Source organism: Lampetra planeri, chromosome 2 (assembly GCF_965212315.1).
Source record: "Lampetra planeri chromosome 2, kcLamPlan1.2.h2, whole genome shotgun sequence".
In the NCBI taxonomy this organism is placed as follows: Eukaryota; Metazoa; Chordata; class Hyperoartia; order Petromyzontiformes; family Petromyzontidae; genus Lampetra; species Lampetra planeri.
In genome coordinates, this window is record NC_136108.1 from 17,116,280 (window position 1) to 17,136,493 (window position 20,214).

At 43.9% G+C, this 20,214-nt stretch overlaps 1 protein-coding gene across 4 annotated transcripts in view; it reads left to right on the forward strand.

The window, feature by feature from the left end:
- Positions 1-971: 971 nt before the first annotated feature.
- LOC144729184 (rho GTPase-activating protein 15-like) overlaps positions 972-20,214 on the forward strand; it is an 81,346-nt gene continuing 62,103 nt past the window's right edge. For 2 of the 4 annotated variants that reach the window (XM_078609223.1, XM_078609231.1), the window contains exons 1-2: positions 972-1,349; positions 7,742-8,341. In XM_078609223.1, the coding sequence (XP_078465349.1) occupies positions 7,868-8,341 (474 nt within the window). In that variant the 5' untranslated portion in view covers positions 972-1,349; positions 7,742-7,867. The other 2 variants (XM_078609250.1, XM_078609240.1) reach the window with 2 other exon arrangements.

The following is a 20,214-nucleotide window of genomic DNA, read 5'->3' on the forward strand; positions in this document are numbered from 1 at the left end:
GGACATTTCAGCCTAAATTCACATTCGACCAAAACCATGTTTGGTTATTATTTAAGTTATGGATGCAAGAGGGGCACAGTATATTTCAGGGCAGTGGTGGGGAGTTGCAGGACAGGTCGAAATACCACTCGCCACTGATGTAGTAATAGCCATTGGCAGCATTGGGACTCTTTTATAATGTCAGTGTGCTAACCGCCGTGCCACTACTCCTCAGAATATTTCATAATCACAATATTAATACTGGAGGAATCTGATGACGTACGAAGCTCTTTTTCACAGATGTCCAGTCGGGATCAGTGCTCACCACAAATAGCCAGGATTATTCCAACAACAAATCCATCCTCCAAAATATACCTTTACATTTTGAGGATGTTTCAAAACTAAATTCCATCAACGAGAGCTCCGGGCTCCGGCGGTTCCAGCGTTCAAACGGCAATTGTCGCACACATCAATGACTGCGACTCGCAAAGACTGTTGGTTGTGTTGTTGCCCGGGTCAAACACGGAGCGCAATGGAACCCGGCTGCTGCTTCGCTTGCTCGTGGGAGGAGAGCTTCGGGGGGAAGGTGGGTGGGGTGGGGGTGCCGGGAATGGAGGGGGTGCGGGGAATGAAGGGGGAGGGGTGCGGGGGATGGAGGGGGGTGCAGGGGATGAAGGGGGAGGGGTACGTAGGAAGGAGATGGTTGGAGTGGGGGTGCGGGGGATGAAGGGGGAGGGGTGCGGGGATGGAGGGGGGTGCGGGGGATGGAGGGGGAGGGGTGAGGGGATGGAGGGGGAGGGGTGCGGGGATGGAGGGGGGTGCGGGGGATGAAGGGGGAGGGGTGCGGGGATGGAGGGGGAGGGGTGAGGGGATGGAGGGGTGCGGCACTCCTCATCCTCCTCCTCGGTGACTTCAACGCGCACGGCGTGGTGACGTAACAAGGGAGGCACTGACCAATGAGCGAGGGGAAAAACACACACGGGCAAATCCACACACACACAGGCGCGCGAAATAAATAATAAAGATAAGAATGTCACGGCGGCTCCTGACTCAGAAGCTCGCTCTCCCCTCTGCCACTCGCGGCAGGGTCCCTCTGTGATAATATTACCCAACACGGCGCGATGGTGATGGTGGTGTAGCGTTGCGTGCGTGCGGCGTGGTCGCGTGTGATGATAGCGATGCTGGCGAAGGTGACGATGGTGCTGGTGTGATCATGGTGATGGGTGGAGGAGGAGGAGCAGCATCAGCAGCATCAGCAGCTCCGTGGCGTGTCCCCCACGGGGGCCGGGTTTAACTCGGCAGACGGAGAGGGAGCGACCACGTCTCGACGCGTCCTGCTGTTTCGACGATCCAGATCGGGGTACCGCGGGGTGAGTTGAGTGTCCGGAATACAAAGCGGGTTCCCGTGTGCTCCTCCTGTGTGTGTGTTGATGTGGTGAGAATGAATGATGCTCCGCGAGAGTTGTGCGTCTTCTCCGTCATAACTCATCCCTCCCCGGTCCGCAAATCTGCGCTGTTGTTACTCCATCTGGACAGTTTTTTGGGGTTTTTTTTTGCCGTATTGATTTTTTTTCTTCTGTAACTGTTTGCCAGTCCGTTTCTGGCTACAGCAGCTTCCCGTTTCGTCCCCTTGGCTTGCCTTGTTTGTTTTCGTTCCTTTCCACCAGCCAGCCTAGATCTCCATCTGTAACCTAAACCCTAACCCCTAACCCATACGGAGAGGAAGCCCTCTTAATGATCTGTGGGAGAGGAGGGTTAGGGGTGTCCCCCGGGGTTGGGAGATTGCTAGAACGTGAAATGGAAAGGGTGCTCGGCCAGGGAAGGTAATCGTGGTTAAATTTCGATTTAAAGCTTTCGTGCCTGTAGGGATTCATATTCTTGGTTCTTTTTCACACCTGATGATGATTGCTTGTGTTGCAATCGAAACGTCGTGAGAATTGTATTGTTTTATCATTTCCCTTCTACGTGACTTTAGCGAAAGAACCCAGAGTAATCGTGGTTGTTTGTCGAAAGCCAATCCGTGCCCCGCTCGCTTTCGGCATCCCCGGCCGAGGTTGCCTAATTGCAAGGCATGGGTCGCATTGCTGTTTCACTGGGTGGCCTGGGTTTTTTTTGCTCCCACCTGCCAATTGGTGTTTGTGCTTCGTGGAGTCTTTAAAAAAAAGAAATTCGTCGGTAACAAACCCCCCCAAAAAAGTATATAATTGCCAACGTTTCGTTCGATGGCCCTTCTTAACAGCACGTAGAGTGAGAGGGCCATAGAGAGAGAGAGGTAGTGGCGTGTCAGCGACGCCCTCCCTGCGTTGTCCATGTGTGTGTTGGTTGCGGGGAGCGGTAATGTAGTTGTTAGCGCGTTGCACTACGAACCCGACCACCCGAGTTCGATTCCCCCCCGTTCACGGCCACCAACACAAGCGACGATGGTCTGAACTGGTCCTGGCCCCTCCCCGAGGTCAATTCGAACTCAAATGAGTACCTGGTGCGGTGTGTAAACATTGCGACTGGGTGACATTTGATCCAATAGACTTAAGGGGGACAATTGTCTTTGTCCGTTATGTCTTTATGTGCCCGTGGGGACATTTGCATACCCCCACGTGTGCAGCCTTTTAAATGTGTAATATGTGTGTGCTTGGTTAAATGTCTATACGGCATTTTCACTTTGTATTCGTATATGTATGTGGCCTTTTTAAATGTATGTACGTGTACTCTGTTCGTTTACTTGGACTTTTTTTTAAGTGCATATCCGCGTGTTAAATGTGTATGTGTACGTTTCGTAGAAGTACGCATTGGTATGCGAGGTAGGCTCTGTGAAGTGTGCTGCGTGGCTGCGTACAGGGGAGAGGCTGTGGATGTTTTGTGGACGTACGCACCGATTGTGTTGTGTAGGTTAGCGCAATGGTATGTGCGAGTGTGTAGCGTGAGTTGTGGATGCATCGTGCTGTGTGATGGGTCTCTGTTGTGTTTACGTGGAATGACGATGTGTGTACGAATGCGTTGTCGGTAGACGGTGTGTTTTTAATGCAAAAGCGGGTAGTTTTACGCATTTTAGATGTCGTCTATATTAGAATTACATGCGATAACCCATTGATGCGACAGGATCCTGCCTAACACCCACTTCACTGCAGATGGTGTTGGCTTAAGCATCAGCTGGACATTCCTTTGAGAAATTCGCTGGGAATCGAACCAAAACAAACTAGATCAGTGACAGGTTCTTCATAACAGTCTGCCGATAAACCACACGTGTGTGGTTGCATCTCAAATGAGTACATCGTGCAGTATGCTTTATTGTGTACGTGCATTCCGTCTAAAATGCGCACTTTGTTTTATGTTGTACACGCATCTGTGCTGTATTTTAAATGTCTGTGTGTGCGTGCTTTGTTAAATGTCTATACCGTATGTACACGTTGCCTTTTTTTAAAGGCGCGTGTGGCTTGCCATTTAAATGTGTGCTTGTGTACTTTGTCTCATGTTACTTCGCCTTGTGTCAGCTACTCGCATTCTACAAACGCTAGAAATTGGACGTACTCTTTCTTTTATGTAATTGAATGACAATGATAAGGCCATTTATTTACCTAGGAAGGCCAGTTTTTTTATTTATTCAGGATGGTCCTAACATTGGGATGTTTGGCCATTTCCACTCATGATTGTTTGTGGCTCCATGTGGGAGGAAATCAGAGTATCCTGGGAAAACCCACGTATGCAAGAGGATAATGTCCAACACTCTGCCATGAGATACTGTATTGAAGGGCCTGCTGGTATATTGCCATATTCTTGGTCACCATACAGCCCTAATTTACATTACCTGATATTTCAAAGCAGGCTGAACAACGCTTAGCTCTCACAAGATAAAAACAAAATAACATTAGGTGTTTTATCTATTTTTAATAGTTGTATGCGATTGGTGGGGTGTGTGCCTATATTTGTCTTCTTGAAACAAACATGTACGGAATATTGTGCTTGTGATAAAAAAAAAATACATTGTGTGGGGTTACATGTGCACTTCGTCTGTGCACGAGTGTGCACAGGAAACGGCCCTCTAAACATGCCTACATTGGGCCATTGTTTATCTCCTTCATTTGGGCCATTGTTTATCTCCTTCATTTGGGCCAATGCTGTCGAGCATTGGACCAAATGAAGCAGGCCTAATGAGAGTGCAGCAGTGGTGCTTGTGGTGCGTGTGTGTGCGCGTTCGTGTGTATGTATGTGAGTGTATACAATGCTTCGCAGCAGAAGGCAACGTCCTCAAAGTGCTTCTTGCCTCCTGGGGGCTCTCAACAGTGAAATTTAACGGCAGTGGGTGGTGGAGACACAAGGGGGAGGGATGAGGGGGGGGTACTCCTCTGGGGATTGCAATGCACGAAGCAGCATATTTGGCAGCAATAAACCCACTGTCTTCAGCAAGTGCAGAATTCACATCTGCAAAAGGGCTGCTGCAAATTCACCGCATGTCAACATGAAATGTCTCCTTCGGCTTGAGGAGAATCCACACCTGCAACACTCTGGACGCTTGCGACGACGAGGGTGAAGAACAACATCTCCATTTACGAATTCCTTTCTGGTTGCTCGAACGTGCCCGAGATGTACCTGCTGGCGCTGCATGCCGACAGCGTGATACATCTTGACACGGCCAACCCCAATAGTTGTGTTTTAAGGCTGCACCCACAATCGGGCACCCCCCACGCCCTGTTTCTTGCCCTTCCCGCCACCCACAACGCATCACGACTCCACCACGAGCAGCAAGCAAAGCAAGCAGAAGTCTGGCACAGGTGCCCCAGGCTAACTCAGCACCTCCTCCTCCTACAGTGCCTGCATCAAGTTGTATATAATATCAGAGTGTGTTTTTTGTTTGCATTCTGACCACAAGTATTGTGCTTAATGCAGACATGATTCCTCGTAAAAGGTTTCAGTTTGGTGTTTTAACATCTTAACACCTGTTTTGTTGCCAGAAAAAAGGGGGAAACCCTATTCTCATATTTTGGTACTGGCAAAGGAGGTCCCATGATGCATCAAGTTGCTCAACACGCAGCGCAGCGGTGTGCTTGGAGTGCACTCTACAGGGTTAGACTGGACTCCAGTGTGTGTGTGGCCACGTGCATTGTGACGTCGTTATTAGGTCTGTTTTACCAAAAGATCAGTAACCCCGCAGAGGCAGCGTGCAATCACATTTGCACCGAGTAATTCCCAAAGCTGTTGTCAGCAGCTGAGATTTTGTAGAGACCCCACTCTAATACGCGTGCACCTTTGTGTTTTTGTTTGTTGCATGAGCCCTGTCAACATGGCTTTTATTCTGAGGTGCCAGGCAGTGCTTGCTTAATTAAGCTAATCGCACCGTGTAGTTGAGCCGATATTTACATCTACTTTAAATACATTTTTTTGGGATTTATTCGTAGTAAACAAAAAGGCTAGGATTCTGCAAATGTGTAACAAATGTTTTCTTTAAGTGCGTTGAGGGATTAATGAAAACAATTGCATTATTTCGGCTGAACATCATTGAGCTAAGCAAACAGAGCCGAATTTTAGAACCCTTATGAGAATTTCCAGGGATTAATTACATGAGTATTTGGAAGAATGTTACTTAGAAGAATCTTCTTGTAGAAGCGTGGGGTATACACCACATTCTTTTGATGTTTTTTTTCTGCAACATAACTGGTAGAACCGGTTGGTTGCATAAGTTAAAACGCAATACCTGACCTCTGTTTGCAAGTTACTCCTCTAAAATGTGTTTGTTTTGTTGTCAGAATTGCACGTAACTGCACAACTGTACTGTATTTAATTCCGGTAGTTGGCGCAAATAGTTGTTGCATTTATTGAATAGCGTGAAAGCATGGCATAGTCAAACCTTTCAGTTCACGAAGACCTGTAAATACAGTACTGTTATACGTTTCAACATTTTAAGGTTGGAATACTTGCATGGGCAAGCTCCGGCATGCTTCTCAAGCAGGTGTGTTCGCCAAACCTCCACATGCGTTTTTAAAGCTGTGTTATTTCAAATGATTAAAATTACGAGTCAATCCCTCCTCGAACGAGCAGTGGGGCAATATTTATCTTCATTGGCGTCCAGAGGTGGAAAATACACATGCCCATGGAAGGAGGGCTATCCTGGTACTCAAGTGGTGATAATTGAATCACCCTCATGAGGGACGATGGGTTGAGTTGACCCCACTCCCTGATACAATAACAAGTAGACTTGATGACGCAAAAAAACATTCCTCTTTTTTGCATGCCACAACTGGTCGCGGAAATATAAATTACAAGAGTAATTTTGAAAAGGGTGGAGGAGTAAGCAAGAGGAATCATAATATTGTGCAACCAAATCCAATTAATGACATGTGTTTATTACTGTATTGCTTTCTGATTACGGTCATGTAATTACATTAGCCGTGGTTGGATTTGTGAGTTTTATTTGAGATGTATTTGGCTTGGTGGATCAGTTGTCATTTCACTGATTAATACAGTTATCTTGCCATTTGCTGAGGACATGTAAAGGGTGACTGGCAACCATTGGATATGAAGAACTTTGAGCTTTAGCTCTACGCCTCCGAGTTCTTGATCGAACATTGCGTCCGATCCCAGAAATATGTCCGCATTATAAATCGTGTTTGTTATAATTATTATTATGATTGTCTGAGCTTTAGTCTGTAAATAAGCACGACGATCTCCAGCAGTGCCTGGCTGTGCCAGCAACTAATTTTGACATCCATGACATTTTGGACAAACAATTACTGTAATAAATAATTACGTTTTACACGTTTTTTTGTGTGGATGTTTGCTCATTCTATTGTAGTCACGTATACACGCTGCATAAATTATAAATGTATTTTTCAGCAATGCCATCTGGTGCTGTCACTGAATAAGGCCCCCCTGACCTGAGGGTACACATTGATCTTGTTGTGAATTCATTGTCAGAGCTTTTCCTAACGGATAGTAAAGCGTCTTCATTTGAGGGCAATTTTAGCACACGATGGCAGTGGAAGCAATTGTATTAAACATTTGCATATGTCACTGCAGTTTTGTTGATTCCAGGTTTGCAGTCAACGCAACGTTAAATGTGCGTTGCTTTGTGCTTCTCGTTTTAGACATAAATGTTCTCACAATTGTGTGTTATTGCATACATGGAAAGCATTTATCCATTTCTCCGCTCGAGAAAAATAATAATCTTACCATAATGTTAATTTCATTTCTGAATGTGCCAAATTTGTTTCATTATATTCCACTGCCCCAAGCATAGTGTTTTTGCAATGTGATTAAACGACACAAATGCATCGTTTTTTGTACAGTTTCATATATGAATGCAGAAAAAAAATCAATTTGCAATTTTCCAACGATTGTTGTGTGAGATGCGAGTCATTTTACAGTGCTGTTCTGGGTGAACACACTGCATTTTCCATAGTGACATCTGTGAACCCAAAGGCCACTTGGGAAGCCTGCCAGCCTTCAGTATATGTGGACAGTTGTGCTTTTGTTCACTGGACCATACCGTTTGGGGTTACATGTGTGCAAACCATGGTGGAAAAGTCATAAAAAAAATAATTGCATAATAACCAGTAATGATCCAGTAACATTACTGCCAAATTGCAAGGCAATTTTACATATTATTGTTTCATTTGAGTTGTATTTTTGTGTTTTGTTCTGTGCATGCCTGTAATCTTTTTTTAAAGTGATATTGACTGATAACAAATGGAATAATTATTCCATATTTGCAGTCCAGTGACTACAACGTATTCATTTTCACCAATTATGTGGGTTTTTTTCCTTTTTGCAGATTGAAATATTTAACTGCGATCTATGGACACTTCTATTTGAGAGACAGCAAGTGGACTGGTTGGTTATAATATAAAAAAATGAACATTTAAGGTAACGAGAATAAAAGTGCATATTATCAGACACCATGTCAGGGGTGCAATCTGCAAGCGGCATCCCAAGCGCACCACACCCAAAGGTCCGAGCCCTCTATGGCTACGAGTATATTAGCTCGGATGGAAGAGTCATCAAGATGACCGAGGGTGAAGAGTTTTTTCTTCTCAAAAAGGCCAATGAGGACTGGTGGCAAGTGAAACGGCCCACGGAGAGCAAGCCCATATACGTACCAGCGACATACGTAGAGGAGAAGCCCATAGAGCAGTCGCCTGTGCTCAAGACGTTTGGCAAGATGGCGTCATTCAATGGTGGTGGCTCAGGCCTGCGCAATGGAAGCACAGACCAGCCAACGTCGCCCAAGAGCAAGATCGTTGCAACAATTTCACTGCCTCTCAACCCCTATGAGGGCTTTAGGGGCTCCGTCTTGATGCAGGATGACTCGGAATATGCCGAAATTACCTTCAAGGAGGAGGAGACGACACACCTGTCCACAGGATCCTCACAGGTGAGCGCATCACTACAAGTCGTCGTCATCGTCAACGTTTTATACTGGATTTGTGTTCCTTACAAACAATTCACTCACTTAAGCACTTCACGTCAACAAGTTTATGGTTCATCTATTATGCTTGTTATAGATCAGGCAGGCATTGTTACGCGAGTGAGACACCTATCATGCATGGATATAAGGTGGTCAATAGATGGCAGTATAGAAAGTAGATTGCTGGCCTATTTACATATTTGGTATTTCATGGGGCCGCCTTTGCCAGTACCAAAATATGAGAAAAGGTTTTCCCCTTTTTTCTGGCAACAAAATAGGTGTTGAGATGTTGAAACACCAAACTGAAACCTTTTACAAGGAATCATGTCTGCATTAACCACAATACTTGTGGTCAGAATGCAAACAAAAAAACACCCATAATATATGCATTGTCTTTGAAACTGATTGGTCCACACCAGAGAGAGCTTTCTTTTGTGCCTCGTCGCAAACGGTGTTAGACCAGAGGACGCCAAAAGTCGTATGTTTTTTTGTTTGCATTCTGACCACAAGTATTGTGGTTAATGCAGACATGATTCCTTGTTAAATATTTAACTTTGGTGTTTTCACATCTTAACGCCTGTTTTGTTGCCAGAAAAAAGGGGAAAACCTCTTCTCATATTTGATATTTCTCTTTTTAATATTTGTGATTTTCAACTTGGGCCTCCAGATTCCCCCCACAGATAGAATAACAAGGAAGGAGCTAAACATCTCAGGGAAACCTTTCTGAAGAAGATTTTTTGGCTTGGATCTGGTAGCAAAAAGTTACGAAACTAAAGCACAGGAAAATATTCTCATGCGTTTTATAATTCTACCGCTCGTGGTGTAATGCATTCAGGAATATCGATGTGTTTGAAGTAGAGTATTGTGTTTTCATTTCCAGACCATAATATTGCGTTTTTAGTCGGGGGGGGGGGGGGGGGGTAATCTGACCAGGTGGCTCAAGGGTAGAGCGAGCAGCTTACGCTGTGAAGGTGGCTAATTCAAATTGTGGTTGGGGGTTGACTCGGCCAATTATCCCTATGGGGTCACTTTATGGGCAAGTTTACATTGGTTGTCCTATGGATAGACTTGCCCCTGACATAGGTATGAGGAGTTTTTACCACTGGCTCAAGGCTGTAAACAGGAGATGAGCCATCATCTCAATGCGAATTTGAACTGAAAATCACTTTCAACTCTTTTTGACTACTGTTTTAGGAATTGTACATAATTGAAGATGACAAGGGCATTGGCTCTTTGAGTCAAACACATGCTTTACTGCTATCAGGGTAAAACACGATTAAACATTTATTTCAGGGAGCCTTTTGAAGGGATAATTGCTATGAGCTGAGAGCTGTTTGGTTGCTGAATGTCTGTAACCGGCTTTTGTAAAAAAAATATGCAATTAAACATGTGAACAGTGCTATCAGGAATATATGTAATTATCTGATAGCATAACATTTTGCTGTATAAATCACATTCTATGTTTAATAATTAACACGTAGCTCAATGATTTCACCACTATGGTTACTTGCAGACATGCAATACATTGAGGAATAGACTGATTTAAGGCCTAGATCCTCTGACGAAGCTTCGAATTTATCACCGCTACTCTTTATATCAGCAGTTCTTAAATCGTGGGATCGCCTCCACAAAAGCCTTTCAAGGGGGAAGAGCAGGCTCTGTGGCAAGGATGCCATACAGGAGAATTTAGAGAAAACACACTCATACCGCAGCATTAAACAACTGCCTTACAAATAGCACGTTGACTAGAGATGTGGATCTCTCTTTGTATTATGGCCCTCATAATGGGGCAGCACCGGGAGCAGTGGTCTTGACTGGGCGGAGGCGACCATACCAAAAATGTTTTGCACCGCAATTATGTGACCAGAAATATAAATGTACTGTTTTATAATAGGCATTTTTTCTGCCAAAGCAGGCTAAAATAACCTGACATTAATTATTCATTTACTGAAACAGTGTAAATTTGTCTCACTTAACACATGGAAATACAAATACCGCAGTATACAGTCAATTTTGTCGAGTTATTACGTGAAGAAAAACATGCACGCCTCAGAAGATGCAAAATAGATGCTTTCCTGAGCTAGCGCCGCTGATATGTATAAAGGCAATTCAATTGTTTATCATGGTAATTTTATTCAGTCCTTGTATTGTTGAATGAAAATAACTTGCGTAAGCATAACTCTGCAAATCAGCATTTTAGCTAAAAAAAAATTCAGAATCTTCGTTTTACTAAAAGCAAAAGGCAACTATGCGATATTCTGAACTATGGATGGACCATCATATTGGATCATAATGAGAAATGTTACCTTCTCTTAGCTATCTGGTCTGTCTGTTCTGGACGTTGGCTTAACATTGCCACAGATATAAAGTATTAGAATGGAACAATCGCTGCATTAGATTATGATTTATATTAAACATACAAACTCGTATTTCTGTAATGTATTATACAATCGTAGAACGTTAAACAACTGTACAATATACATTGAGCGGCTGCAGGTCACACATACAATAATATGAAATCATATTAAACATTGAAAACAAATGTCTGTGTTAATATGGTAATTAAAATCTAAGTGAAAAATAAACAATAATAAACAGCCAATACAGAGTAGAACATTTTTACTACCTTTTCCTGACTTGTAGAACACAGAAACTCAGATGTTTTAGACTTATAAGGGACTTTAAACTTGCAACTACAACCCACGATTTAATAATTTGGCACAATTTGGATCATGAGTCAATTTAGAAATGATTTGTGTCGGTTTGACTTGTCTAATAATTCTCCTTTTTGCTTCCTTCTGCTTCTTTTCAGTTGCCTAAATGTATAATTTATATGTAACCAGTAGGGAATAAAACGAATACATTCTCACAAACTGGATTCTATGTATGCACAATCTCTGGATTTGATTAGAGTGAATGCTTTGATCCAAGCCGACTGCACAGTTCACCAGTCGATTGGCAGGTTGTGTGTGATGAGGAAAAATGTGGCTACTGTACTCCCAGTTCTTCCAAAACATCTGACCAGCATGCAAAAGTGAGCCAAAATCCCCTATAGAGGGTTTATAGAGCTGCCTCCAGTGGAGACCCTTCTATCAGGAGTGGTATGAACAAGACATTACAATATTGCATGTTTACCTTTAACTGCAGTCTCCTCCAGTAGCTTTCATTATGCAGTGTGTTGAAGGTTTACATTACTATGTATTAGGTAATGATTAATATGTTTTAAAATACATTTATACTGTGCTTTAGATATGTTTTTATCAGGAGATTACTAGTTTTAATTTGCAGAACTTTTAATGGTTTCATAATGTGATCAACTTTTAGAATAGAAATGCAATTGCAATACTGAACTCTGCCAAGTCAGATCGACTCACCGATTCTGATAAATTTAATCGGCATTCTTTGAAGTGTCATTTTTAAAAATATGATTTGGGTCACGTGATCATATATATAAAATAAACACCAAACCACACACCCTATTCTAAACCAATGCTCTTGATAAACATGTCCCATTTAAATTCATGAGTCACTGGCAGGCAATTACCATAATTGTATGCAGTGTGAAGGTAAAACAAAACAACCTTGCAGCATAAAATGTTTGATATTTTCTCAAAAGTTAGTTCTCCTAAAACGCAGTAATTGCGTTGATGAAGAACACCGAGTTATGGAAAAATCACGTTATAATAAAGAATATATAATATTGGGTAAAACACAGTCCGCACGAACACGTGAGATGATGCGTATGCAGGCTGAACCAAGACGTGGGTAGCATCTAGAAGCATCCAGCAGCATCTCGCCTTGTGTGATGCGAGGTCGAGGCAGCCGTACAACTGCTTATTTCTACTCTTACGACGTAGCTCTGTTCACTCGGTGGCGTTATATTCAATTCGCATCCGCGTTGTAAAAAAGGTGTTCCCTAATACGTTCATCGTGTTATATCCAATTCGCATCATGAAAACGCGCGTTGTAGGAGGACTTTACTTGGAATTGTACCTTAGCATGCAAACTGTTTCATTGTTAATGTGACCCAGCTATTTATAATATTGTCCTCTGGTACAAAAATACTGACTAGGTCAGATGACCACACATTTTGGGAGTGCCCTTTGCATGGGAGGTGGCTGGGGTGGCTCAAAGATCAGAGCGTTGAGCCTCCCAGAGTGAACCACCCGAGATCCTAGGTTCAAATTAGCGTTTGAGACACCGTGATATAACCGGGTTCTCTCGCGTAGCGAGTTAATGATAGTCTTAGCCTGTTCACCAACGACTGCATGCCATAAAAAACCTATTTAAATAATGGTTTCGTTGTCGCATGACAAACAATCTCACAGCAGAGTGTGTGGAAATTGGCAACCCCCCCTCCCGTGTAAATTATATACGGCTCCTTGCAGGATGTTTCAGTTGTCCAATGAAACATCCTTTTTGCAGCACTTTTCTAACACACGGATGATGCATTGCACTCCGAGATATCTGAATGGATGTTTTAGCCATGACAATGCACTGATAGCGCAATTGGTATAAAGTGGGGCAGGACATTATAAAAAAAATTGCCCTTTGTGAAATTGTCATCCTGCATTGGGGTTTTTGGGGCTATTTCACTGAATGCTGTGAACAATCTCTGCCACATGCGAAGTCTGCTGTGCTGTTGTATTTATTTAGGCCACGATTTAGATATTGTGAATGTGCACTGCATACAGATATTTCATTTACATGCTTAGCTTTGCATATGAAACATTTATATGTGTACGTCAACTCGTATGCACCTGTTTGGTAACCATTTCTATAAGCTTACTTATCGAAATAACATTGTTTTATTGCCACGTATTTTTCACCTTGTAGTGCATGCATATCCTTGTGCAGTGCTATGACAAACGCATGTTGTTATTCTTTAGTAGCGGAAGATAGGTGGCTAACGGGGCAGCGTTGGACACTAAAACATCCCTGCTGTACAAATCGTAGGACGTTCCAGAGATAACTACAGTACAAGCACGTCCCTGACTTAATAAAAGCCGCTTCAAGGTTATGCAGTGAAAGCACTGTTTTAAAATAATATGGAATTCTATCGTCTTTACAAGGGGCTGGCTGGGTCCCTCTAGCAGCAGTTGAGGCTGTATTTCGAACTTGCCTCCTTTCAGTCTGCAGAGTGTAGCAGGCCCAGCATGTAAGGCAGGCTATTGAAAGGAATTTGCTGGAGCAGCATCGGGTGTTTGGGTAATGAGGTGGTGTTTGATGTCACCCATACGAAGGTGGCTGGCGTTGGCTTTGGCTTTGTATTATTGTTCTATACAACTGAGGTGCACTGCTTTTAAACATTTGAAACGGAAGAAGAGACGGAGTTTGAATCTGGGCAGTGGCCTGGTGATTCTCAAGTGTTGCGAGTTGATGGAGTTGATGGTCTCAGCCCGGTCACAGATGAATGCAGAACATAATACAACACTGTACTTTGTTTTGGTTTGGCTCATAATTTTGGCACATTCCAGCACTAACCCGTGTGGTTTGTCATGTTATCACCATACGGTGCTTCACAGTGTATAAATCCATAACTTGGTGTTGGATATGAGAGGCTTATTGGAGTGACTTAGTTGTTCCATGAATATCATCTTCTTCACCCCCCTCCCTTCACCAATCAATGTGGTGAAGTATGGTCAATCAACCTCATAACTGACGCAGCATGTGGAGGCCTTAATCCAGCAGTGGATTCACAGTGTGCCGTGAATTATGTTTTACTTATTCACACTCAATGAAGGCTTTTGGTGTGTCAACCATCAGTTTTGGCTGCAAGTACGGGAACTGTACATTGTATTTACGTCCATTATAATTCCATCAGTAATGCACTGTATTGTAGAAAAGTATGTGGTTGGTTCTGCCATCTGATGTGAAGTCGAAAGTACAAACAATTCTGCGTGGAATTGGATCAAGACGTTCTAAATAACCATAATTAGAAACGGCATTTAGGGAAAGGAATCGACAAATGTAATGTGGCTCACTCAACATTTTCTGCATTTAGTGTTTTTAGAAGGCAACGGTGGTTTGTGTTTGTTGGCTATATTCTGAACTATCTTTAACTGGCTATTATTTAGCATCGGCACGCAACCAACCGTGCTAACCGGTTTCCCCCTCCACATTTAGAATGAACATCACGTGTTTAAGAGTATTTGGCTGCTATACATCTCCTTCGTTGAGCTATCGTTCGTGGCCAGGTCGCTTCTAAAAACAGTGGACCTTAACTGATAATATAAAAAGTTGATTTAGTTTAAGCTAGTCCTGAGCCATTCCTGCCTATCGCCCAGGTAGTTGCCACCCTTTTGCCCCGCCCGTGTTACTGTCCAACATTTGGCTAATGTGGAGGAGTCTATTTATATTTCCCCACCTTTAAAAAAAAATGTCTTGGTTGATGCGAGTACCTCCTGAATGGTTTTCAGTGTTTAGATAACAACAACACACAAAAACCCCACCCGCATTTGAATTCCGTTGCAAAAACGCCAACACTCTTATCAGCTTACACCACAAACAATTACCGCGTCTGTAAAATCACCGACCACTAAGTCGGTCGCAGTAAAGTAACCACCCAAGCAAACGTGAACGAGACACTTGAGCACGAGAACCCCCCCCACCACCACCACACACACGCAGGACCCTTGGTGTGAGGTCAGCCTTGCGAGCAGAGTCCAGTCACCCACGCGGCATGGAACGGGTTTGGCAGGTAAATAACCCCAGGTTGGCATTGTCACTGTACCCCGAACCGCGTGTTGTCGTGGCGGAAGAAGCGATTCTTTAACACGCGGCGCGATGTTTCGCACGGCAGTGTCTCACCCACGCGGGGGGTGATTTAAACCGTGAGTGACAACACGTGGAGTCCACTTTAAACACGGCGCGCTGTCGTTACGCGAGGTGAGTGATGAGATGGTTGAAATCCCCCCCCCTCCACCTCCTCGTGTTGTTGTCGAGTTCGTCCGGCAGAGCATTTCACGTCGTGAAGAGCCCGGTCACCGCACGTTTCGAGTCAACATCAACAACAACTGTGAGTGGCGGTGATGTCACCAAGGCGCTTGTGCCAGGCTCTGTGCAATTTGAGGTCACGTTCAAGTGTGGAAGGCTTGCCGCTGGCAGGAGGTCACTGGACAGGCACAGGGGCTTATGGGTTGGCTTGATGTGCAAGGCTAGGTGCAGGAGGTCATGGGACAGACCTAGGTGCCATGGGCTAGACCGCCTGAGATGACTGGCAGATGCGCCACCTTCGCTCTGCGCTCTGAATCCGGCGACCTGAGTTCAATTCCCACCCATGGCTGACATCGGTGGCAAGTGAGCCAGCGCGTTAAAGTGTTGGCAAGCAACCATCACATTGTGCGGATGCCTTCATTCAGCAGTGGATCGATGAACGACTGTAGACGACTCGTGAAACACTTCATATATCAAGGGCAGTAAATGCGGTGAACACTTGTGCGATGTACGGCCGAGCATTTTAATAGCGTTATTCTTGTGAGTGTGAAATAACAATACAAAAAATGTGTGTCTCCGAGAATGTGTTCTTTACTATCACACTCTTGCCATGTCCCTATTTAATCAAAACACAGCTTACTTGCACTTATACCGAACTTTTTCTAGCGCCTCCTGCTCCCGTTATATTTACACATTTTTGTTAATTTGCGTGTGATCTTCAGATACCTCCTTTTGTTATTTGTGCAATATTCCCCAAGGACCCGGTCTAGTCGTTCCCTGTAATATTTCTGATGATTTTAGTTTTGCCTCCCCCTGCTGCGCTTACGCAGCACCATGGATCTCTCTTTGCAAAATATCCGGCTTATCGGGATCATCCGTGTCACAACGAAATAAACTTTGCGTGCATTGCATTAGAACACGCTGATATGTTACCACCTTGAGAGCACATGTCAGCTTGCATTGACACTGGTCCTCGACGATTCTAACTGTTGGGTTTGGGGACGGAAAGTCATCGTCGGTGTCATCCAAACGAGTGAACGCCGTTGCGTTTTTGTTTTCAACTTGGGCATTTTTGGTTCTAAAAGCACGGCTTGGTATGTTCAACATTTTCACAAAGCAGTGCACAATAAATTTGTCAAATCAAAGTAAAACGTGAAGGTCTCCGTGCTCAAACAGGCATGGGGGGGGGGGCTGTGCTCGTGTGTTGGTGCCCTTGCGCTAAGTACTGGAATGGAAATTCCACATTCCTGTGGTTGACTCTCCATGAAACCACCAAAGTTGACTTACAATGAAATGGTACTTATTGCATTAACTCGTGGACGAATGATGGTCTCTTTCATCCATGACCACGATTTGGGCTTCTGAATGCGAGTTGAGCTCTCTGCATCCAAACTATGCTGTGGCGATATATTGTCGACCAATGTCACGTTGCATCGTAAAAAGTTGTACAAGTTAACATACCTTTTTTGTGTTTTTTTTTATAGAACGTTGCCACGTGTAAAATGTCCTCTGCATTGTTGGAGAACGCGTATGGCGTCTTGCACTGCATTTTGTCCGTGTGTTCGGTGTTTTTTGGGCACCTAGCAAGATGCCATGCACATACTTGTACAGTTCATGCTATGGGTGGAAGCTGTTACCTGTACAGTCTTCTTCCATATGGCTGATGTAGATGCAGTGTAACAACTACAATTTCACATTCAGGTGGTCAAGCCAGATAACCGCGTCAGGAGCAGCGAAGTGGTATCGCTGTAATGTCTCCTTCTTATTTGTGGATTAGGCATTGCGTCATTATATGTTGTACGGTCTGTTCTGGATGACCACAGTCGCATATTGGAGAGTTTAAAGTTTCCATTTGTGCATCAGGTATGCGAATCTACTGCCACGGTTTGTGCAGTGGATGCTGTTCAGGGGGTGGACCATGAGCTTTGTGGAAGATCAAAACCAGGCATCTCCTGCATTGGCTATTTCACGAGGTGTTTGTGAGTTATTTTCAACTACGTTCACCAGGTAAAGGGCACTGTGAAACACATGGTGATGTGTGCACATGTGGTTATAATGCGAGTCCCAGGCTTGTTTAGTGTGGAAGTGTACAGTGCTTGGTGGTAATGAGCCCAACGTTGTTGAACCCGCTCGCACCGTACGCAACAGTTTGATGGTGGTGGTCTCTATTGTCTGGGTGCTCGGGTCCATGCATAGCCATCTTAGTTGCTCCCTGAGAGTGTTAGGCAGCTGCTCATTGTGAGCCAACACCGGCGTACACTTCCTGTTTTTGTTGTACTGTATTCATGCCCCCCCTTTGTTCATGAGATGTTGATTATAACAGTTGTTTGTCTCGGGCTGGAAAATGCCCAGTGGTATGAGAAAACAACAGACCTTCAGAATGGCAATCATTGTAAGGAAATGTATACTGTCAAGAGCGTTTTTTTTGTCTAGAATGTTGAATGTGGATATGTTGAAACGACTGCGCCCGTTATGTTTTAGATGAGAGATTTGGTGGCCTCTTAGCTTTGGGCTCGACATGATGTTGGTGATTTATACAACGTACCGTGGTGTGCATATAACCGAATTCATATTCAGTACTACAGTGCAGTAGTTGCCAAGATGGTTCTGTTTGGGGAAAAAAAGCTGTTATTGCGGCTGTACACGGTTGGGATGGAACGATTGAATTGTCACGATTTTTGGTAGCGATTTGATTCAACTATACGTGATAACTTTTATATGCGCAAGTATTAGGAAGCTGCTTCACAATTCATTATGGGTAAAAATGTGGACAACCGCGTATAATAGGAAGAAATAGGGTCGCGAATAATAGGAGTTTGTGCGGATCCTGCAGCTGTGTTGGATAATAGTCACGGGTCATAGGTCAGCGGATAACAGGAATGTTGGATATAGTTTTATTAACATTGCATGTGTAATGGCCCTCTGATTGGCTGGAGGAGGGTTATACAATCCCATTCCATACAACATATTAAGTGTTTTTTTTAAAACAACCCAACCACGTGATTGCATGCCTCCATCGTTTATCATTAGCGTTGGCATGCATCAATGAATCAATGTATAATTACAGCCTGAATATATTACTTGGGATCTCACCACCATGTTAATTCCACTGCTTATTCCAATACTGTACTGTGCTAAATAATGAAGGGCAGCACTGCAAGTGTAACGTCGCTACCTAAGAAGAGCAGTTTTCTGCAACAAGGTTGCACTTGTTCGCGAGCTCTTAAGTACGCGCCGCGTTATAAGTGCCCCTTTATACGGTGTTCTTTAGGCTCGTTACATTCTTTTATGGGTCACAACACGCCGTTTGTGGCGGCTTCGGTTTATGCTGTCTTTTTATTCCTTGAACGTCTGGGCTTCACAGGGACGAATTTGAGAAAAAAAAGAATTGTGGATTTTGACGGAGCTGCACTGCGAGACTTGGGGAGCTACGGGGCAGACCTAAAGAGCATTCAGTCAGGCTACGGTCATGGTTAAGGCAGGCCAGGATGCTAATAAATCCACCACAGTGAAGCCCTTGATGATCAGATTTCACACACAAGTGCTGCTCGTTGAGGGAGCCGGAAGCTTGACGTTGTTATAATTGGGGCGCTGGTAAACACAGCCTGAAGCACAGGCTGATCACATTTTACTCTGGCAATTGTCAGGTAGTAAACCCAACGGAGACAAAAGTACCGTACTGTATTTAACATTGCACAGAGCTTGTTTACCATGCAGTAGCAGTTCCTTCCACTGAAGGCCATTTATAACCAGACCACTATATATTACTTGGGGTCTCACCACCATGTTAATTCCACTGCTTATTTCAATACTGTACTGTGCTAAATAATGAAGGGCAGCACTGCAAGTGTAACGTCGCTACCTAAGAAGAGCATATTAACGACTCGGTTGCCTAATTTAGTTTGTGCCTGCTAAATCCAATGCATTGGTTCCCAACGATGTCCTTGTTGTGTACCGATTACCAGACCTAACCGTGGTGTGAAATAAGTTCAACATACATACGGGATTGCAAATAATTATAATCATAAAAAATACACAAATATCACTCACTACGTGCTCATAACATTTTGAATTAATTTACAATTTAATAGTTTTTCTTCCCAGAGTCATTTGGCATCACATGAACCAGAGGGTGAGGTTCACTAGATGTTGAAGGCTGGAGAGATTTTCTCACGGGCTTGAAGGATTTTTTTGTGTATTTGTAATATAAATGCTAAAATAAATGTGATAAACGAGAGGCAGAGGGCACGAGCAGAATACGTGAAAGCCCGAGGCATCCACATTGCACGAGGTTTTTGCCGAATTCCAAACAGTGGATAAATATATTGACTTAGAATTGCGAGTGCGCACACGATGCACCACTGCTTAGTAACACCGCATCATCACATCCCAATTGACCAACCTCCGTTTCTGTGAATTGTCTCGCGTACCCCAGAGAGAGACCCCCCCCCCGACCAGAGATTGGGGCCGTCCATATATGATGTCACGCACCTAGGGGGGGGGTTCAGACATTTGTGACGATGTGTGACGATGGGGGGAGGGGGGGTTGAGAATTGTGACGTCACATCATAATGCGCAACTTTAAACAAATATAGACAACACGTTCTACTTAATTAAATATACTTTTTAATAAATGTTTTCTCCTACAACATCAGAGTGCAGTGCCACATTAAATACGCACTACAATGACAATAGTTTATAGCGATTTGAAGCATGTTAAAAACATTTGGGGGGGGGCAGACCTTTGTGACGTCATATTTGAGGGGGGGGGGTCTGACTTTTTGTGACGCCGTGTGACGAAGGGGGGGGGGGTCAAAAATCGTCCAAAATCGCTTGACGTCATTTATGGACGGCCCCATACGCGTACCACACGGGTTGGTTATAACTGGTCTAACATGTAAAGT